General features: G+C 39.1%; 1 protein-coding gene and 1 long non-coding RNA gene across 3 annotated transcripts; one reads left to right on the forward strand and one right to left on the reverse strand.

Moving 5' to 3' along the window:
* Positions 1–4,564: 4,564 nt before the first annotated feature.
* LOC113570994 lies at positions 4,565–5,499 on the reverse strand. Its single transcript, XR_003409946.2, has 2 exons — positions 5,413–5,499; positions 4,565–4,620 (listed from the first exon to the last, which is right to left on the reverse strand). It is a non-coding gene; the product is annotated as an uncharacterized LOC113570994 (long non-coding RNA).
* Positions 5,500–6,212: 713 nt separating this feature from the next.
* snx2 (sorting nexin 2) lies at positions 6,213–16,661 on the forward strand. Of its 2 annotated transcripts, XM_026999795.2 has the most exons (16): positions 6,213–6,389; positions 8,518–8,632; positions 8,996–9,141; positions 9,846–9,915; positions 10,443–10,486; positions 10,567–10,708; positions 10,865–10,943; positions 12,039–12,114; positions 12,586–12,699; positions 13,068–13,161; positions 13,412–13,617; positions 13,782–13,925; positions 14,337–14,348; positions 15,428–15,508; positions 15,677–15,748; positions 15,840–16,661. In XM_026999795.2, exons 1-16 carry the CDS (start codon positions 6,213–6,215, stop codon positions 15,888–15,890), a joined length of 1,623 nt encoding a protein of 540 aa, XP_026855596.2. In that variant the 3' UTR covers positions 15,891–16,661. The 2 variants fall into 2 exon arrangements, with proteins under 2 accessions (XP_026855596.2, XP_026855597.2); XM_026999796.2 differs by lacking the exon at positions 14,337–14,348 and having other exon boundaries at positions 6,223–6,389.
* The last annotated feature ends 1,948 nt before the right edge of the window (positions 16,662–18,609 follow it).

The raw sequence follows: 18,609 nt of genomic DNA on the forward strand, positions 1-18,609 counted from the left end.
TATTTGTCCTTTCACAACATCCCCCCCCCCCCCCCAAATCCATTAGATGACTTATAAGCAAGTGAAAAATAATTCCATTTTCCAAACTCTGCAATCCTGAGGGTGTAACTTCTGTCAGTAAGGTATTGTAGAGAAACAAAGTATCTCAATTCTGTAGCATTGTGTCAGTCAATCCACAGAGTGCACATGTTGTGTGGTGTTCCTGTCTGTGGAAAGATGGCCTCCGACCTGCTGTCAAATTGCTTGCCCTGAGAAATAATTCAGGAAAAGACAGATGACAGCTATCATTCCAGCTATTATAAAACTATCCTAAATTCAGTTTCAGCTCCCTGTAACAAATAGCATTAGCATATATCCAAAGCATTTTTAAAAAACACTTTAAACTTAATTTTGTCCTGAAATTAAAACGGCGAAGTTGTAGCTCATCATGATTGACTTCTTCACCTCACCACTGTTCTTCACATTTGTGCCTTGAAGTGCTGTTTATAGTAAATGTTTATAGTTTATGTTTGAATTAAACTTTTACTTTTATTATCATTGTTGATGTTATGATCATTGATAGTAGCAGTTGTAGTAACAGTAGTAATATTTCTTTACTTAATATATTTATATATGCAAAATGAATCGGTATTACCAAAACCTACCACCTAGATACTAATCTGGGAATTTTCAGGTGCAAAAGTAAAAAATTAATTTTTACAGTGTGCATCTGTGTGTTGGAGAATACTGAATCATGCTTTCCAGCTATAACCATGTAGGCTAAAATCACAACCTCCAGTAATTTGTTGTAAAATCAGCTACAGCATATAATGTGAAAATGAAACAAAGCAACCTATGCTGATGTTTGAGATTATTCTGAATTATGTCATTTGTTGGTTAAATTATTGACCAATAATAAATTAACTTTTGAATAGAAGCTTACTCTGTGCCTTCAAATTCTATAAAACTCTCTGCGTAAATCATTGCTGCATGTGTAAGTAATTAAGGGAAACTACTGCTTCCTGCTTAGTTAATCAAAATCAGGCAATGCGAATAACTGTGAAAGCTTCCTTTCTGTCTAACAGTTATTACTCTAGACACAGGCAGATTAGGGTGTGGAGCATGAATAGGGTGAACCTAAACTATTTCTCATGATGTGTCTTGGTGCCACGGTTACCTTCACTATAAATCTCTGTCACACTGGAACTGTAGAAATGCTTTGAGAGAAAACAATGACTTTCTTCCAAACCAAACATCTGATTATTGAAAAAGCCTGAAGAATGCAAGTTGAACTCCCAGTCTTAAAGCACTAAGAAGAGCCATTACTTTTACTTCTCTTAAACTATTATGCTATGAAATAAAAGGACGACAGCCAACCGCAGTTTTTTTTTTTTTTTGGCTGAATTGCTAAATTTATATACTTTCAAAAGGACATTGCATATTTTCACTTTATTATCAAAACATATTATTATTATTATGTAAGAAATAGAAAAAAAGAACCCTGACTCCAACTTATAAAACTATTTGACAACAAGTGTATAAATACATTTGTTTTCAGTTGTGTAAAGGGTGCCCATGACTCCTCTAATGCAAAGAAAACCTGCCACCTACTCTGTACCACTGCTAAGTACCTCTGTATAGTCCTCAGTGAACACTTTAACCACTAACCACTTAACTCTGGCACATAACCTTGCACACATGAGTGGCTTGCACTGTACTCTGCCATTATTTCTTCCCAGTGAGAACATTAATTGTCCTTCCTGACACTACATAACACGGCTGGGGTTCAAACTTTAATTTCGGTGACAGGATTCATTTTTGTACTGTCACCCACTTTACCACACACTGCAATAACAAAACTGAGTGTCCAATTAGATGCTTGTAAAGGGAAAGAAATCTGCACAGATATCATCAGACTTGTGACAGGCAATATTTCCTACATACTTTTCCTTCCAAATAAACTTACTATACCGGTGTGTACAATAAAACACTCCATGTTTCATCGTGCCTTTTGTTGTTAGATGTCCCTCCCTTCGTCTGTTTAGGCGTTGCTGTCATTGGCACTGTGTCGTGTATTCACTGGAATGCAATGGCTCCTTTAACCTATTCCATTGATCTCCTGAGTATCTCCCATTAAGGCAGGGAGCTCCGTCCAAGGGGACGGCGCTAAGGACTCTGCCGGAGAAGGGCCGGAACAGATCGGCGGGAACAGAAGCACATCATTTAGGCCTCTGTTCCTCCAGCCACCTTATTTGCTGTAAATAGCAATTCATTACAGCAAGCCAGACATGTAGTGCGTCGTCATGCCTCAGTGGCATGGCTCAGCTCGTTTGCAATTCCATTCTCGCGGGATGGCAGCCAGATGGGAGAGAGAGAGAGAGAGAGAGAGAGAGAGAGAGAGAGAGAAAGAGAAAGTCCCTCGGGACCTAGCCATGAGTTCTCAAGCAGTTAGCTCTCGAGGCGATGGTCAAGTTTGGGGACCGCAAACATTTCTTCCCTTCCTTGTCCTCTTTCATCTTCTGCAAGTGATTTTTAATGCTGACCTCAGGTTTCAAACAGGGCAGACATAGCCCACATTATATGGGTTTTCTCAGTCCACTCGATCCATAATGACTGTATATATAGCTCCACTGCATTCCAAAAAGCAAAGAATTTGGTCAGTATTCAGTGTGACAGGCCTGAAAACACAAGCTGTTTTCAGGAGGCTCTCGATCATGTCCATTGACAACACGGCTGATGTAATGTGTGTGGACTCACTAGGCTTGACAGTTTTCCTCCTGCGTGCAGGCTGAGGGTGGTGAGAATGCTCTACATTACAAGGGCTACTGCACAAAACACTCACTTTATTACTTTAGAAAATACAGCACAGATCTATTTGATTATGTTAAATGACACTAGTTTATAGGTCTGGCGCTGAATATGGTGTATTCTGTCTTTTATAAAGACGTCAACTTTTGCACAAAGTACCTCTGTGGGAAATAATACTTGAAATAACAGCTACATAACTACACTTTTAAGGAAAGACAATTCACTGAGGACAACACAATGCAGTTTTAAAAAAATTCCATTTGATAGAATTCCATAAATTACATATGATATACATACTCAGTAGTTGGTATTTTTGGGTAAGTGCATGTGTGTGTGCTGTGTATATGAAATGCGACAGGGAGAAAGAGATAATATTCATGTCATGTCAATCTACAGTTTCAACGTAGTGTTCCTCAAGAAATATTTAGTTAAGTATTTCTATTTACATTACATTTATCCAAAGCAACTTACAATTATGAGTGAGTACAATTTTTTTTTGAGCAACTGAGGGTTAAGGGCATTGCTCAGGGGCCCTACAGTGGGGTTTGAACTGGCAACCTTCTGATTACTAGCTAAGTACCTTAACGACTGCACCATTTACAGTAACACTTACTTAATGTGCTACTTCAGTCTTCAAAAGACAACTACGATCACTATATGGGTGAACAATGCAATGACTGCCTTCCCAAAACAAACAAACAAAAAAACAGTGGTATGGTGGGCATGAAATTTAGATGTGTGCAAAATAGAGTTTAATAGATTTAAGTGGGACCGTTGCTGTTGTTTTACACACTTTGTCAGGTGCAGCGCTCAAAAATGCTATAGTGGTTTCACGCATGCATGAGGGTAGTGCCTATCCTTGAGAACCGCTGTAGGACACTCCACAGAGCAGGAGCCAAGATACCATTACCATCTATTATATAACAGGATTACAGATTACATTTACATTTTCTATAATGACTACAGGATTTAATATATGCTTGACTTAATTACCACAAAAAAAGTGTGTCTCCTCAGTGTAATTGAGAAAAAAGGGTTTTTTCTAAAATAAAACTGTTCCTTAACACTGTGCCTTAGGAACATAAAAAGGGCCTCAGCAAAGAGAATAAAGAATCAGTACTTACTGGCCATTAAATGCACTGCTGAGACTGAGAATTAACGTAGAGAAAGTAATGTGAAGTCATGTGAAAGCAGTGAAGTCAAAGCATCAGTCCTCCAGCATTTTGTTTGCTGCAGATTGGAGACATGCTAAAAGGGAAAGATGTAGCGCAAGAAAGAAAGACATACCGCATCACACTGTGCCCCTGTATTACACGGTGTTGAGCTCCTATTGCATTTCTCAATGTTTTCTGCAATATCCAGGCTCCATGAAATAGAGAGAAGGAGGAGAGTGGCACATATGGGATCAGATGGACTACATGCTCCACTCACATCTACACAGAGAGTAGTCTAGTAAAGAAAGCGGCCAAATATAGAAAACCTATAGTAACTGGATGATGCACTTACGGGGGAGGATGCGGTTGGGCCAGTCAGTCTAGCACAGCCAACTGGTGCAACACATGACCAGACTGGTGCATAAGAAGGATGACATCACTGGGAAGGGCTCTGTGATGCATGACATCATCAGATCATCAGATCATTGCCTGCAGTTGTCTAAACATGTGGCAATCTAGGTAGATAGGAAGAGAAAACCAGACCAACATCCTACATTTCGTGTAACCCATAAAGTACAAACTCAACTCACCTAGTCTTTGTCTCGCCTTGTTTTTTTTTTTTTTGCGGCACAGCTGACGGATAGCAATTGTGGTCCTGTAAAATATGTTAGGTCTCCACCTGCACACACAGTGAAAATAATACTATCTGAATCTACAGCCACAATAGAAAGAGCTTTTAAACCTCAGCAACCGGTCATGATACACAACCGAATCACCACCCCATGCACAAGGGGCCACACAGGGCCAAACAGTGCCTGCCAATTAACAATATTAAATGGGTGGTGTTGACAGAGGTGCATACATGTGAGCAGTCTCAATGTGGAAAAAACACAGAGTATAGTATGAATTCTGTATCTCTTCACATAGCTTCAGAATGTACATCTTTAAGAAGTGCCAGGGACACTGAAGCATAACAACAAACAAAAAGAACAGCATCACCACTAAAACCCAAAGTACAGCTTTTCATCTCATGTAAAAGCTTCAAAGCTTCAGTTTGATATATACCTCAGCACGGGTTATGCTGAGGTGAGGCTAGCCACTTTAAACAGAGGACAAAAAGTTTGGCTCAACCAAAATAAATACTGACTGCATGCAACCCTTTCCATTCTGCAACAAGTGCGGTCCAAAGTTAACTAGATAGATACTAATGGATGGCAGAGTAAAGCAGGTATTTGCCTTTTGTTTTACGAAGTTAGTGAGCTAGCTAACTTATAACCAGGTACAAATTTGGCATTTCTGGGGCCCCAAAGGGGGCCCCAATAAAATATATATATATATATATATATATATATATATATATATATATATATATATATATATATATATATATATATATATATATATATATATATATATATTTTTATCTTTTTACTGCAAAATACAACAGTTATCCACCCTATATAATATTTACCTATATTCTTAATGCAGTCAGAACTGAGTGTCCTGCTTTCTTTTCCTTAAACGTATTTCCTTTTTGGCAAGGCAGGGATACGAGGATTTTATGGTTGCATTCACAAGTCTCTTTGGTGTCGGACAATCAACGAATGCGTTTAGTGTTTTTAGTTTTTCAGCCAACCACTTGTGGAGCAGCAAGGCCACCAATTTACCAAATAAAGACACTACGGACACTAATTATTAAATTCGCCATGCTTGATGCTTTAAACGTATAATGCTAACCAGCGAGACAGACACCTACAGGTGTAGTCAGACCGTATTATCCACAGTTGACGCCTTTCGCTGACGATTGCGAAGCCTGGAAAAAACAGTTATCAAACCTAGGTTAGTTATCTAGTCAGCCGCTTTGGTCATGGTGTGACCCCAACATGCTTTGTCATAAATGTTCCATTATTGATTTTTAATCAAAACGTAATGTGATTACAAGAAGCGTAATATATAAATTACACAAAAAGACAATGTCCTCTCCATCATCCTTCTCAAAAATGGCAAAAATGGGACGGGAAGGGGGTTGCCTTTGTCAGCGACACGCATTACAAAAATAACATTTTACTTTTAAGGGCCACCAGGAAGGGATTGGATCACTTTTCCCATTTCCTAATCATCCGCATCACCAACATTTCCCACGTCTATGGCCAACTATGCTACAGTAACTTAGATTGATCACGTTTCTCTTGTTTATCACACCACGAAGGTTATTCAGGGAGGAGCATGGGCTTCAACGAAAGCGCCACAACTGTCATAAGACCGAGTCACATGACAGCCTGGGAACCACCGGACTCCCGACGACGGAGTTTGCACGGTTATCACTGTCAGGCGAAAATGGCGGAAGAAAGAGAACCTCCACCGCTGGGAGATGTTGGGCAGGCAGACTTTGTAGAAGTGGAGGATGGAGAGGATCTTTTTGTCAGTACCGTCACTACAATAGAGCAGGTAGGAGCGTTCAACGAGCTTTCTAGCTAGCTAGCTGGTTAGCTAACGCTACTATAACCAATAGCCTAGCCACTGCCCTCAGAAAAGTCAACGGCACAGTGTCGACCGCTTGGAAACTCTCCACTGCAGCTGTAGATCTGTCTCACTGTTGATTTGCTCGGACCTTTGATCCGCACAACCATATTTCTTGTAATTACAGTTTAGTCAATAACGTTTCATTGAAATGTAATAGCCCACTAATATTTTAGTACGCATGCGTAGGCCTCATTACTGAACATCCCCCCTGCACTCGATTAACGCAGAAAAATAATCTGGTGTCACGTCGACAGACAGCTTGGATGCAGACGGGCCGCCTTCTAAAAGTTATGTGTTCTGTCCTTACCGAAGTACACAGGTTTTCCAGAGGCAGGACAGTTCGGTCAGAGGTCGTTTATAAGATATACAAGCAAAGTGCTCCTGTAGCTCAGTGGTTAAGGTACTTGACTTGTATTCGCAAGGTTGTTGGTTCAAGCCTCACTACTGCCAAGTTGACACTGTTAGGCACCTGAGCAAGGACCTTAACCCTCAATTGCTCAAGTTCTACTCAGTCATAATTGTAAGTCGCTTTGGATAAAAGCGTCAGCTGAATGTCATAAAAGTAAATTCTAGCAGATTAAATCAGTATGTATTTTTAAATGGATGGCCCATAAATATGTTTAGAAATGAACTCACCTTTTATGGGAAAATACTATAATAGTAATATTACAAAGTAAGACTTATTAGTCATAAATAAAATATGCTTAATCCTAGTTTTAACCCCTTATGGTTCAAAAAAGTATTTTGTTGTCATGACCTTTCTTTGTGTTGCCTGGTATGCTGTAATACATTTGCCCTTCCATAAATTTCTGTCAGTACTTTGCATAGCCCACTGTTCTGTAGTTTCTCTATTAAGAGTGGAACAGACAGGTGACTGCAGCATAAAACATGTGACTGTCTTCCAGTTAAGATGGACTAGATGTAATTTGGGTTACCAGTCATTTTGAGTTTGCTACCTGTGCAGTTTTAATGTGGAAAATGAGGAAGGAAGGAAGGAAGGAGTGAGGTTCAGAGGTGTGAGTGATGCTTTCCGATTTATTCTGTAGTTAAACTCGTATGTCATACTTGTTAACATTTTATTTTTGGGAATGTTTATTGCAAAATGTTCTCTCTTACACCGCTGCAAATTGAGTATAAACATTCACTGACCCTGTGCTATGTAATGAACCACTACAAAGTGTCCAAGCCTAACATTTAAAGGTCATTTGAGAAAGCCTTCTTAAAAAAGTGTAAACTATATATAGTTAGGTCTGTGATATTATTACTTGTAATTATTTATAAGTCATATATAGGGCTTTAACTACATACTAACTATACATGAGTTGTACTTCTCAAGACATGTTATATTTAGTAACAACTAGATTTTTGCTCAAGCTTTTATGAAATCAGGGTTGTTGAGATCCCATGATATGAACTTGTACTGTACGTTTCAAGGAAGCAGCATGTTCTCCTTTTCTACCTCTGCAATGTTTTTATTTTACCTAAAATACTTTCTTTACAACACAGAATGTCAGTGATTCAGGCATTTGTGCAACAGCAACAATAATAACACTAACAACAACAACAACAACAACAACCTTAATAATAGTAACAATAACAGTAATAATAATAATAATAATAATACTAGTAATAGTGGTGATGGTTTTGCTAATGATGAGATGACATGCAGAATAGGTTTATATAAAGTCTCTCGTATCTTTCAGCCAGTGGAACTAAATAGCCTCATTTGATATGACGTCTTATATGTAGAGGAGTAGAGAATGTACTCCTGAGGAGTGTGTGGCTGATTACTTTGGGTACCCTCATGAATATGCAGTCCTGAATGGCTGGAAGCTGCTTTACAGCTGCTGCTTAGTGCGCCAGCTTCTGGAACGCAGATATGCCCATGTGAAAATAATTGTAATATTTGTAATGATAATCTGTTTTGCTAATTCTAAGGTATTCTTAGGCGTCGCTCTTTAGATATACAGCTAAAAAGTGAAATACCCAAAAGCTCGTTTCACTTACATATTCATACTGAAGATTCAGTCACATTTCTGCTTTCTGTTTTCAGCTCAGCCCAACAACCCCAGAGCCTTCCTGCCTGCCTGCGGAAGACATCAGCACAAACTCAAATGGACCCAAACAAGAAATATTATTAGATGATGACCAAGAGGACCTTTTTGCTGGTATGTAATTTGTGGTTAAGCACAGAGTTTTTGAAATGATGTAGTTAGGGTTGAGGTTTGTTTAAAGTATGCAGCATAAGCACAGAAAAAAGTGTAATGGATATGGTAAAGTAAGAGATACTGGTAACACAGATTTGTATGCTATGGACTGTCTACTGCATAAACCATATTACTTGCATGCTTGAATCTTGGTGCATCACTAATTGTAAAATGGGGAGTAAATGAGAACTGTGGGGTGTTTTTTTTTTTTTGTTGTTACATTTAGCATCAGTTTGTTAATCTGCAGTTGGAGATAAAATGCTGTTGTATATCTGATCTACTTGCATGTTGTACCTCACCCATTTGATTCTCCTTTCTCTAAAGAAGCCACAGAGGAGGTCTCGCTGGACAGTCCCGAGAGGGAGCCCATCCTGTCTGATGGTCCATCTCCTGCCATCACGCCAGTCACTCCTACAGTCATAATCACCCCAAGAGCCGAAGCCTCCATGTTTGACAGATCTCTGGATGAGGTAAAGCAGGTTATTAGCGTTTGTAATATGTTATGATTTGCCATAAACATGTATATAGTAGGTGTAAACAAGACAAGCATGTATGAGCTCAAGCCTATAGTTTTAAAGTGGCTTTGAAATGTTCTATAGCCAGGCATCTGATTAGGAGAAAAGTAATGCTGTAGTAGTTTCCACAGGTTTAGGAAAACTATCTGTCCCAAACACCTACAAGCGTTTCTAATCTCTTGTGCTGTTTTACACTGTATGTAGTAGAACCTGCGTTTACAGTGCTGCATGGGAAACCTAACGTAGCATTTTAATGCTTTCATCTTATAGTTTGTGTGATGTATGTGAATTACTGAATTCGTGACTTTGTGAAAATGGCAGCATGAGAAAAAGGACAAAATAGGAACAATTATTTCATTTTCTGAGTTGGACTGAAAAGGACTGTTTGCTGTTGTGTTGTCTGCAGTAAAAACACGAACAGGAATTGCTACAAATTGTTGTATCGCGGTTATTTCAAAATAAACAAGGCGCTTTAATGATCAGCCAACAGAAGAGGTTTTTTGGGGTTTTTTTATAGTTCTGTCAGACTCTCCCAACGTTTGTGTTGAATTTGCAGTCTCATGTCCTATTGCTCATCCCTACATGCCAGCTTGTTTCCTGAGTCTAATTCCTGCTGAGCTGCATACTCATTTCCTAGTAAACAACTTCATGTTTTGCAGGATGAAGACACTGAAGAGAATGGGGACACCTTTGATATGCAGATAACAGTATCTGATCCAGAGAAAGTGGGTGGGTTTGGTTGTGCTTTTGGTGAAACCTTATCTGTGTTGTTCTACTGGAACGTTTTTACAGGGAGTGCTTTGGTCTCCACTATGTCTTTTTGTCTCCTGAGAGCGGTCTGTGCGGGGTAGCTCCATTGTAGGAGGTTGCTGTACATTGTAAAATCAATAGACCTTTTCAAATGTTATCAGGTGTAGGATTTGATCTCCAGCTCTCCTAACAGAGGTTCAGCAGTTAGGGCTTCATATACTTACTATATAGCTGTAGTCTTGGAGCCTTAGAGAAAATGTAGTATTTTGAATCGTTATTCTATATGACAAACATCTAACGTCTTTAAAAGCAGAGGAAAAAGCATGAATATATTTTCTGCCAATACCAGAAGCACATAGTATACCTCTGCTCATCACACCATGAAGTGAAAGAATCAGTTTCACAAAGTGAGCTTTACCTTCCTCTTTACATTATGAGAAGCCACAGAATGTTCGAGGTTGCTCCAAACAAAAAAACTGTGAATTCAGACTATTTCTCTTTTTAAGGTGATGGAATGAATGCATACATGGCATACAAGGTGACAACCAAGGTGAGTTGGACGCTTGACTGAGTATAGTAAAGAATATAGTAAAGAACCTTTACCTCAACATGCATTTTTTTTTTCTTTAGACATCGCTGAACCTTTTCAGCAGGAATGAGTTTTCTGTGAAAAGGAGATTTAGCGATTTCCTAGGTTTGCACAGCAAATTAGCCTCCAAATACATGCACATTGGATACATAGTCCCTCCGGCACCAGAGAAAAGCATTGTGGGTGAGTTTGAAAAGAAGGGTGCACATGTTTTTTCCCTATAAGCAAAGATTGGCAGACTAGGAGATTTGACTACAAAGGCCAAACCTGATATAGCATGTCATGTGCTCTAGTTGGCCATTGTAATATTTGATGAAATATTTGTTAAAACTTCTCCAGGAATGACAAAGGTCAAGGTTGGAAAAGAGGATTTGTCATCCGCAGAGTTCGTAGAAAAAAGAAGATCTGCCTTGCAAAGGTAATGTTAAAAAACAAACACAATAAACTATTAAATCAGAGACTGGATTCAATTAAAAATGAAAAAAAAACCTCAATGTACTATTTTCCCACTCCCCTCTGGTCACGCGGCAACGTTCTTGTCCAGTTTGAAACTTTTAATTTTTTTTAAAATGTATTTATTTAACACGGAAACGTGGAAAGAGCATTCTTGTTCTGGTCTTTTGTGGATGAAAGGTTAACCAACAAGTATTAGATAACTAATCATGGGCAAGCTCGGGAGGGTTCATGCTGTCAGCGCGAGCAGCCTCACTCTGGCACTTTTCTCCCGAGCTCTTGCACAGCTCGCACGCTCTGACGTGCCCACCGTTCTACGCCAGCCTGCTTGCTGCTCCGTCTCTGGTTTTGCGCCGCCTGATGAATCGAATAAAAATTAAACTTAAGTGAGGCGCTGACATTTCTCTGCCCTTTTTATCAGCGTGCTGACTGACGGGAAGGTCAGCAGCCCGGCTGGTGGGGGGGGCCTCGGATGTCAGCTTATACACTTCACCCGTTAAAGAACTGAATCTTGATGGCCGCTGCCTTTAATTTCTGAGCAGTTCACGTTGGATGGATATGGCATAGAAAATTAGAACTGTGCTTTGCACACTGAATTTTTTTTTTTTATTGTGAAGAAAAATTGATTATTATTAGCTTAATACCATTAGCTTATTAACGTGATATTGTCTGTTGTTGTAATTGGCCTTTGCACTGAGGTTCACAGCATGCAATCTTAATTAATCTTAATTAACCTCCGGGTTTCCTGATGAGGGTTTTGTGGTTGTGTTGAGGAATCAAGCCATTAATATGATCACATCCAAATCCAATGTTGGTCAAAATACTCCTGGCCAGTTTTAACCATGTCACAGAATGTGTTCAGCTGTGTAAGGCATGTTCTAATTCTAATATAATTGGGATATGATATTTTTGTAAAATTTCTTTTTTTGGAGGGGGCTTAATATGCTTTTTTCCCCCCCTATTGACCATATCCTTTGTTGAAGAATCTTTCACAGTATAGTGCATTTACATTAGAAGTTTAAGTGCAACAGTAAATATTTATTTTTTGTTCTATGAATAGATACTTGACAAGAACAGTGACTCATCCTGCTCTTCTGAAAGATCCCGACGTCATCCAGTTCCTGGAGAATACGGAGGTACCACATTCATAATAAATCTGTATGGTTCACCACAATGTGAATTCTGTTGAATTAGTTTCCCCATTTTCCTGGGTTTTGCAAGTGTTATAAATAAATATTTTCACACCTAACACTATTCCTTTTACTTCATCAGATGAAATATCTATACATGGTGTCAGTAATTCTTAGGTCATTTCTGGGGGATTATACAATTGTAATGCAAGACTCCAGTGATTGTACAAGGCTAAATGGACCGAGGCCAATTGAAAGCTATTTTTGCCCGTCGACCCTTTGAGAATTTTCCGGGGGCAAAATGCATTAAATTGGATCCAGCATTGAAATGTATGGGAGTAGAGAAAACCCCAGGCTTCTCTTGGTACAGGCCTGGACTGGTGGAGGGGAAGGAGGGAGTGAAGCCCCCCGTGGGATTGGGTCCGGGCTCCGGCCTGTTAACCGGTTTGTTTGCCCTTATTTGTCATTTTATTCCAGCTGCCGCGAGCGGTTAGCACCCAGGCACTGAGTGGGGCCGGAATATTGAGGATGGTAAACAAAGCGGCCGAAGCTGTCAACAAAATGACAATCAAGATGAATGAATCGGATGCGGTAAGGGGCTGATTTTTGGACTTGAATAATGAGACGAATTAATGAGCTGCACTCTGGCTTGAATCCTAAGGTCCCTGCTGTAGTGTGAGAGAGAGAACCATGGAAGCATGTGTCTCCCACCCTTCCTGTGTTCTTAGTGTGCACTGTAGGCATGGGTGATACTGCTGGACCTCTGTATATTCTGCTTCTAGATGCTTTTGGTATAATGTGTAACTTTTATAGTTCTTTGACTTTGAGACTTTGAGTTCTTTGATTTTGACTGCCTCCACCCCCCACCCCTTTTTTTTAAATTGTAGAGTAGGCATTTTGTGATTTTCTTTCTTGTACGTTTTAAAAAGGTTTTTTAAGTGCTTTTTCTCTATACAAAGTGGTTTGAGGAGAAACAGCAGCAGTTTGAGAACTTGGACATCCAGCTCCGAAAGCTGCACGCCAGTGTGGAGTCGCTGGTGTGTCACAGGAAAGGTAAACGTAGTTATTTTTTTCCCCATCCTGATCTGCATGTAGTAACACAGACCAACACACCAGTTGTAAAAGTAGACTCTTCTCAAAGTGCTAAAGAATAAGGTTAACAGTAGAGCTATTGCACTCATATGCAAACAGCAATTATAAACAACCCGTACAAACAAACTACCAGAACATTTGACTGTCTTGTAAAGCAGCACTTTTATTGTCCCAAAGAATTAGCTTGCAAAGCCCCTCCCCCTGTCCCCAGAGTTATCAGTCAACACGGCGTCATTTGCAAAGAGTGCCGCAATGCTGGGTAACTCGGAGGACCACACGGCTCTGTCGCGGGCTCTGTCCCAGCTGGCCGAGGTGGAAGAGAAGATTGACCAGCTGCACCAGGAGCAGGCCTATGCCGACTTCTACCTGTTCTCCGAGTTGCTAGGCGACTATGTACGCCTCATCGCCGCGGTTAAGGTGAGTAAGGCTCGTTCTTCTGGGCTTTGTGAATTAGGCAAACCAGAGCACACTGAACGAGTCACCAAGGAAACCTACTCTGTGTCGAGATATAGTAAAGGGCAAACCAGGGAGCTCACTGGCTCCCATGTGAAGCTCACGCTTTGTGCTCACTGTGCTGCCAGGGCGTGTTTGACCAGCGAATGAAAACGTGGTCCAAATGGCAGGACGCCCAGCTCCTTCTGCAGCGGAAGAGAGAAGCTGAGACGAAGCTGCAGTATGCCAACAAGCCAGACAAGCTCCAGCAAGCCAAGGATGAGATTAAAGAGGTGTGTCTTTAGTGGACACTTTATTTGAAAGCAAGCAAGCAAACAAATTCCTAATTTTCAAATGTAAGAACCTCTTCATTAGATCTCTAGTTTTAACAGAGAAGACATTGTTTGGCCAATTTACCTGTTAAATTTCCCATAAAAATCCTTGTGATTCTCTGGATCATGAAAACTAAGCCTTGGGCCATGGCTCAAATGTACAGTTGTTTTCCAGAATCAAGACTCTTTAATGAGGACCCTGCAAGGGGGGGCTGATGAAGTGTGCTTGCTTTCTCTTGCTCTAGTTCATTCATATCTCCTCAGGGACTGCTACTCCTGTTGATAAGAGTTCATAAGTTATTGATTACTTTAACCACAAAGCATTATCAGCCTCTTTTAATTTTGACATTTTCCCCATCATGCCCTACAAAGGAAATTGAGGAGGTAGGACCCTTTGGCTCAAATTTTGTGTTTTTCCATTTTATTTCATTAATCTATTTATTTCCTTTCTCCTGTCACACATGGTCTTTATGTTTGTGTCCCATTGGCATAGTGTATGTTGGAAATGTCCATGCTGATGATGACTTATTCCGTGTTTGCTTAACACGGTTTGCTTGTTTCAAATGAAACATGTGCCGAAGTGCTTTAAAATAAAAAAGCATTGTAAGCAAGTATCAACGAACAAACGGAAATGACTGTGGGCCAATCAGCTCGATTCATTTGAATTTGTTTCATGTTTCTTATTTGGGGCTTCAAATGTAGGTGTGATCAGTTGCATATAGTCAAATGTAGGCCTGTTCATTACAATAGGCATTAAAGCTAAAAAGTAATGTCTGCTGTTTTTATACCGTCACCTGTTTGTTGATACGTGATACAGGGCACATGTATAGCATTTTGTTTTCTCTGCGATTTTAAGGTTTGGTTATAGCTGAGGTATCCATGTCATATGTTGTTACTCTAGTCATTTTAGGCCAATTTCATGGTTGAATGTTTTCTTGCAGACGATGGTAAGATCCTAGAATATACACCTTCCTCAGTTTAATTAGATCTTTTTTCTTTGATGGTGTTAGCCAGATTATGTATCTTAAATATTCTTTAAGTAATGTTCTTTAATGTTCTTCTAAATGTTCTTTAAGCTAAGTAATGCTGCTAAATAATGACCATTATGTACTGCTAAGTAGTATTGCTTTCACGATGCTAGTCACATGGCTTGTTGCATACAAAAACATAAAAGATCATTCATTGTCTAGTATCTATTTTTAATCATAAATTTCATATGTGAATACTAAAATATTTTATTTTCTTAATATTTTGTCACGCTTTGATAGAAAATTGTGTTTAATGTACATGTTTAAATCTTTTATTTCACAGTACAAAAAGGGTGATGTCATGTCATTTTTTTCCCCGTGTTCTCCTGCCAAGAAAACAGAGGAATCCACTACTAAAAGACGTGCACTTAAGATACACACTCCAGTATATCTGACAGCGTGATGGTTCTCTTGTCTGTCTGACTCTTGTTTCAGTGGGAGACTAAAGTACAGCAAGGAGAGAGAGATTTCGAGCAGATATCTAAAAACATTCGTCAGGAAGTGGGGAGATTCGAGGCGAGTTGGCATGTCGGAATTTCTGCTTTTGTGAAAGCATGACGGTCTACTTAGGAATGGTTTCAGCTTTGCTTCAAAAAATAAAAAATTAAATCATACTTTGAGGAAACTGTGCTTTGCTTTAATGTGACACCATTTTAATTTGCCTGACTTTGTTTCACCTTATAGAAACAAAGAGTGAAGGACTTCAAAGTTGTCATCATTAAATATCTAGAGTCACTAGTACATACACAGCAGCAGGTATGCATCCTTTGTATACTATGCATGTATGGAAATTTGAAATCTTTTCCAATATGATAGTTTAAAATAATTGTCCTCCCTTGTTTTCTAGCTGATAAAATACTGGGAAGCATTCCTGCCTGAGGCCAAAGCTATAGCGTAAGCTGAGAGACTCCTGTGGAAATGACTGGGACTGATGTTCACAATTTTTGTGTCATGTACAACGTAATCATGCAAAAAAAAAACAAAAAAACAAGATGCACGGACTTGATGAGAACTCCTGCCACTCGAATAAAAACACTATCAATCTTTTAATTGTTCCGTCCCTACTTTTGACCTTTTTTGGTATCTTAAGAAGAGCACTTCTGTCTTTTGTTTGTTCTCATGAAAGAAATTTGGGCAGTAGTAAGAGGTATTGCACTTGCAGCTTATTGATGCACTACTGCTCTGTCTTTATAAGGGGTCCAAGCACCACTGTGTCTATAATGCCTTCTGTTCATTGTTTTAATTTTTGCCAGCACTTGAAAGCAAATTTGTCATTCTTCTATCCACAGGCAATGATCCGAAAGGGGATAGCCTTTGGGTTTTTTTTCTTTTTTTTCTTTTTTTTTTCTCTTTTTTTTTTTTCTTTTGACAGTTTTAATATGATATTTCTGTCGGCTAAACAGACTGAGCATGTTTTGTTCAACACATTGATTGTTTCTTGTTTGCTACACACTGCTTGGTCCCCAGCCTCGATGCTTGCAGCTATATACACATACATATATATTTTTATTTTGCCTCTTAGCCTGAAATTTTTGAATATGGAAAATCTTAGTTGATTCTTTTGTTTTAAAGCGAAGTTATAACAGATTTTTTTAATTCATGAATTTTTTACTTTACATTCCTATGCCACAATGCTGAAATTCTAATAAAGGAATGTACTTCAGTATTATATATGTATAGAGTCTTTTATTGTTCCTGTCTTTACATTTTCATATAAATCCAAAACAATGACACCAAGAAATGTTTTACTAGGTCTGGTAAGCTTTTAATATAGCTAAGACATGAGATTACCTTGGATTGTTCTACAAAAAGAAAAGACTGCTATATACAGTTGGGTTCAAAATAGTAGCAGTGTGTTTAAAAATGTGAGTAAAGTTCAGAATCCTTATAATAGTCTTTATTTCCATGCATTGGGAACACTGCATATTCTAAATCAAAACATGAAAAATGTATCAATTTTTTTAATTACTTTACAAAAAATGAAGAAAAATGAATATTGGGTTGTTCGAAATAGCAGTGTCTGCATTTATCTTCACAAACTCAAATATTTACTGTATAAACTAAAAGATCTTTAGGATTTAACATTGCTGTGAATCACTAAACTAATATTTAGTTGTATAACCACTGTCTCTGAGAACTGCTTCACATCTGTGTTGCATGGAGTCGACCAACTTCTGGCACCTGTGAACCGATATTCCAGCCAAAGATGATTTGACAATTTTCCACAATTCCTCTGCATTTCTTGGTTTTGCCTCAGAAACAGCATTTTTGATATTCCCCCACAAGTTTTCTATCGGATTAAGGTCCAGGGATTGGGCTGCCCACTCCATAACTTTTGTTGGTCTGGAACCAAGATGCTGCTCGCTTACTGGTGTGTTTTGGGTCATTGTCTTTCTGAAACACCCATTTCAAGGGCATTCCCTCTTCAGCATAAGGCAACATGACCTCTTCAAGTATTTTGATATATACAAGCTGATCCATGATCCCTGGTATGCAATAAATAGGCCCGACACCATAGTAAGAGCAACATCCCCATATCATGATGCCTGCACCACCATGCTTCACTGTCTTCAGAGTGTACTGTGGCTTGAATTCAGTGGGGGTCGTCTGACAAACTGTCTGTGGCCCTTGGATCCAAAAAGAACAATCTTACTTTAATCAGTCCACAAAAGTGTTTCTCCATTTCTCTTTAGGCCAGTCCATGTGTTCTTTGGCAAATTGTAACCTCTTCAGCACGTCTTTTTTTTAACAGTGGGACTTTGCGGAGGTTTCTTGCCAATAGATTAGCTTCACACAGGCGTCTTTAATTGTCACAGTACTCACAGGTAACGTCAGACTGTCTTTGATCATTCTGGAGCTGATCATTAGCTGAGTCACTGCCATTCTGGCTATTCTTCAATCCATTCGAATAGTAGTCTTCCGTTTTCTTCCACATTTCTCTGGTTTTGCTTTCCATTTTAAAGCACTGGAGATCATTTTAGCCGAGCAGCCTATCAATTTCTGCACTTCTTTATACGTTTTCCCCTCTCCAATCAACATTTTAATCAAAGTACACCATTCTTCTGAATAATCTCTGGAATGACCCATTTTCCTCAGGTTTTCAGAGAGAAATGCATGTATTCAATTACATAAACTCAGGCGCATGCATATCATGAATGTTGGGTCTGATGGTTTTCTATGACTCTACTACACCTACTGGTAAGTTATTTGCCATGTAGTAATATAATTTCTACCAAAAACAGTGATTGATCTGGTTAGTCATGTTGGACTGCTATTATTTTGAACACAACTGTATGTAATATATGCAACAGATGTCTGCAATATACTTCTATCTCAAAATGAATACTAAATGAATATGTGAATTTTGTAATATTGAATCTCTTGCTCATTTGCACTTTAAATCTTGAAGGGTATTACATCACAGCTTAATTTTGTGAACTGAGCAGTGAAACTGGCCAGCAAGTCCTGTCAAGTGCTTTGCATATACATCTCTAAAGTGCTGTCAAAAACTCAAGTCCACGTTCCTTTGTATTGTCTTTGTCATATTGACAAGCTGTCAAAGTTGGATGGTGCATAAGCGTAGAGTATCTTTGTGTGAGTCGCTCAGTGCAGGATAT

The sequence above is a fragment of the Electrophorus electricus genome, chromosome 23 (assembly GCF_013358815.1).
Source record: "Electrophorus electricus isolate fEleEle1 chromosome 23, fEleEle1.pri, whole genome shotgun sequence".
NCBI classification, from domain to species: domain Eukaryota; kingdom Metazoa; phylum Chordata; class Actinopteri; order Gymnotiformes; family Gymnotidae; genus Electrophorus; species Electrophorus electricus.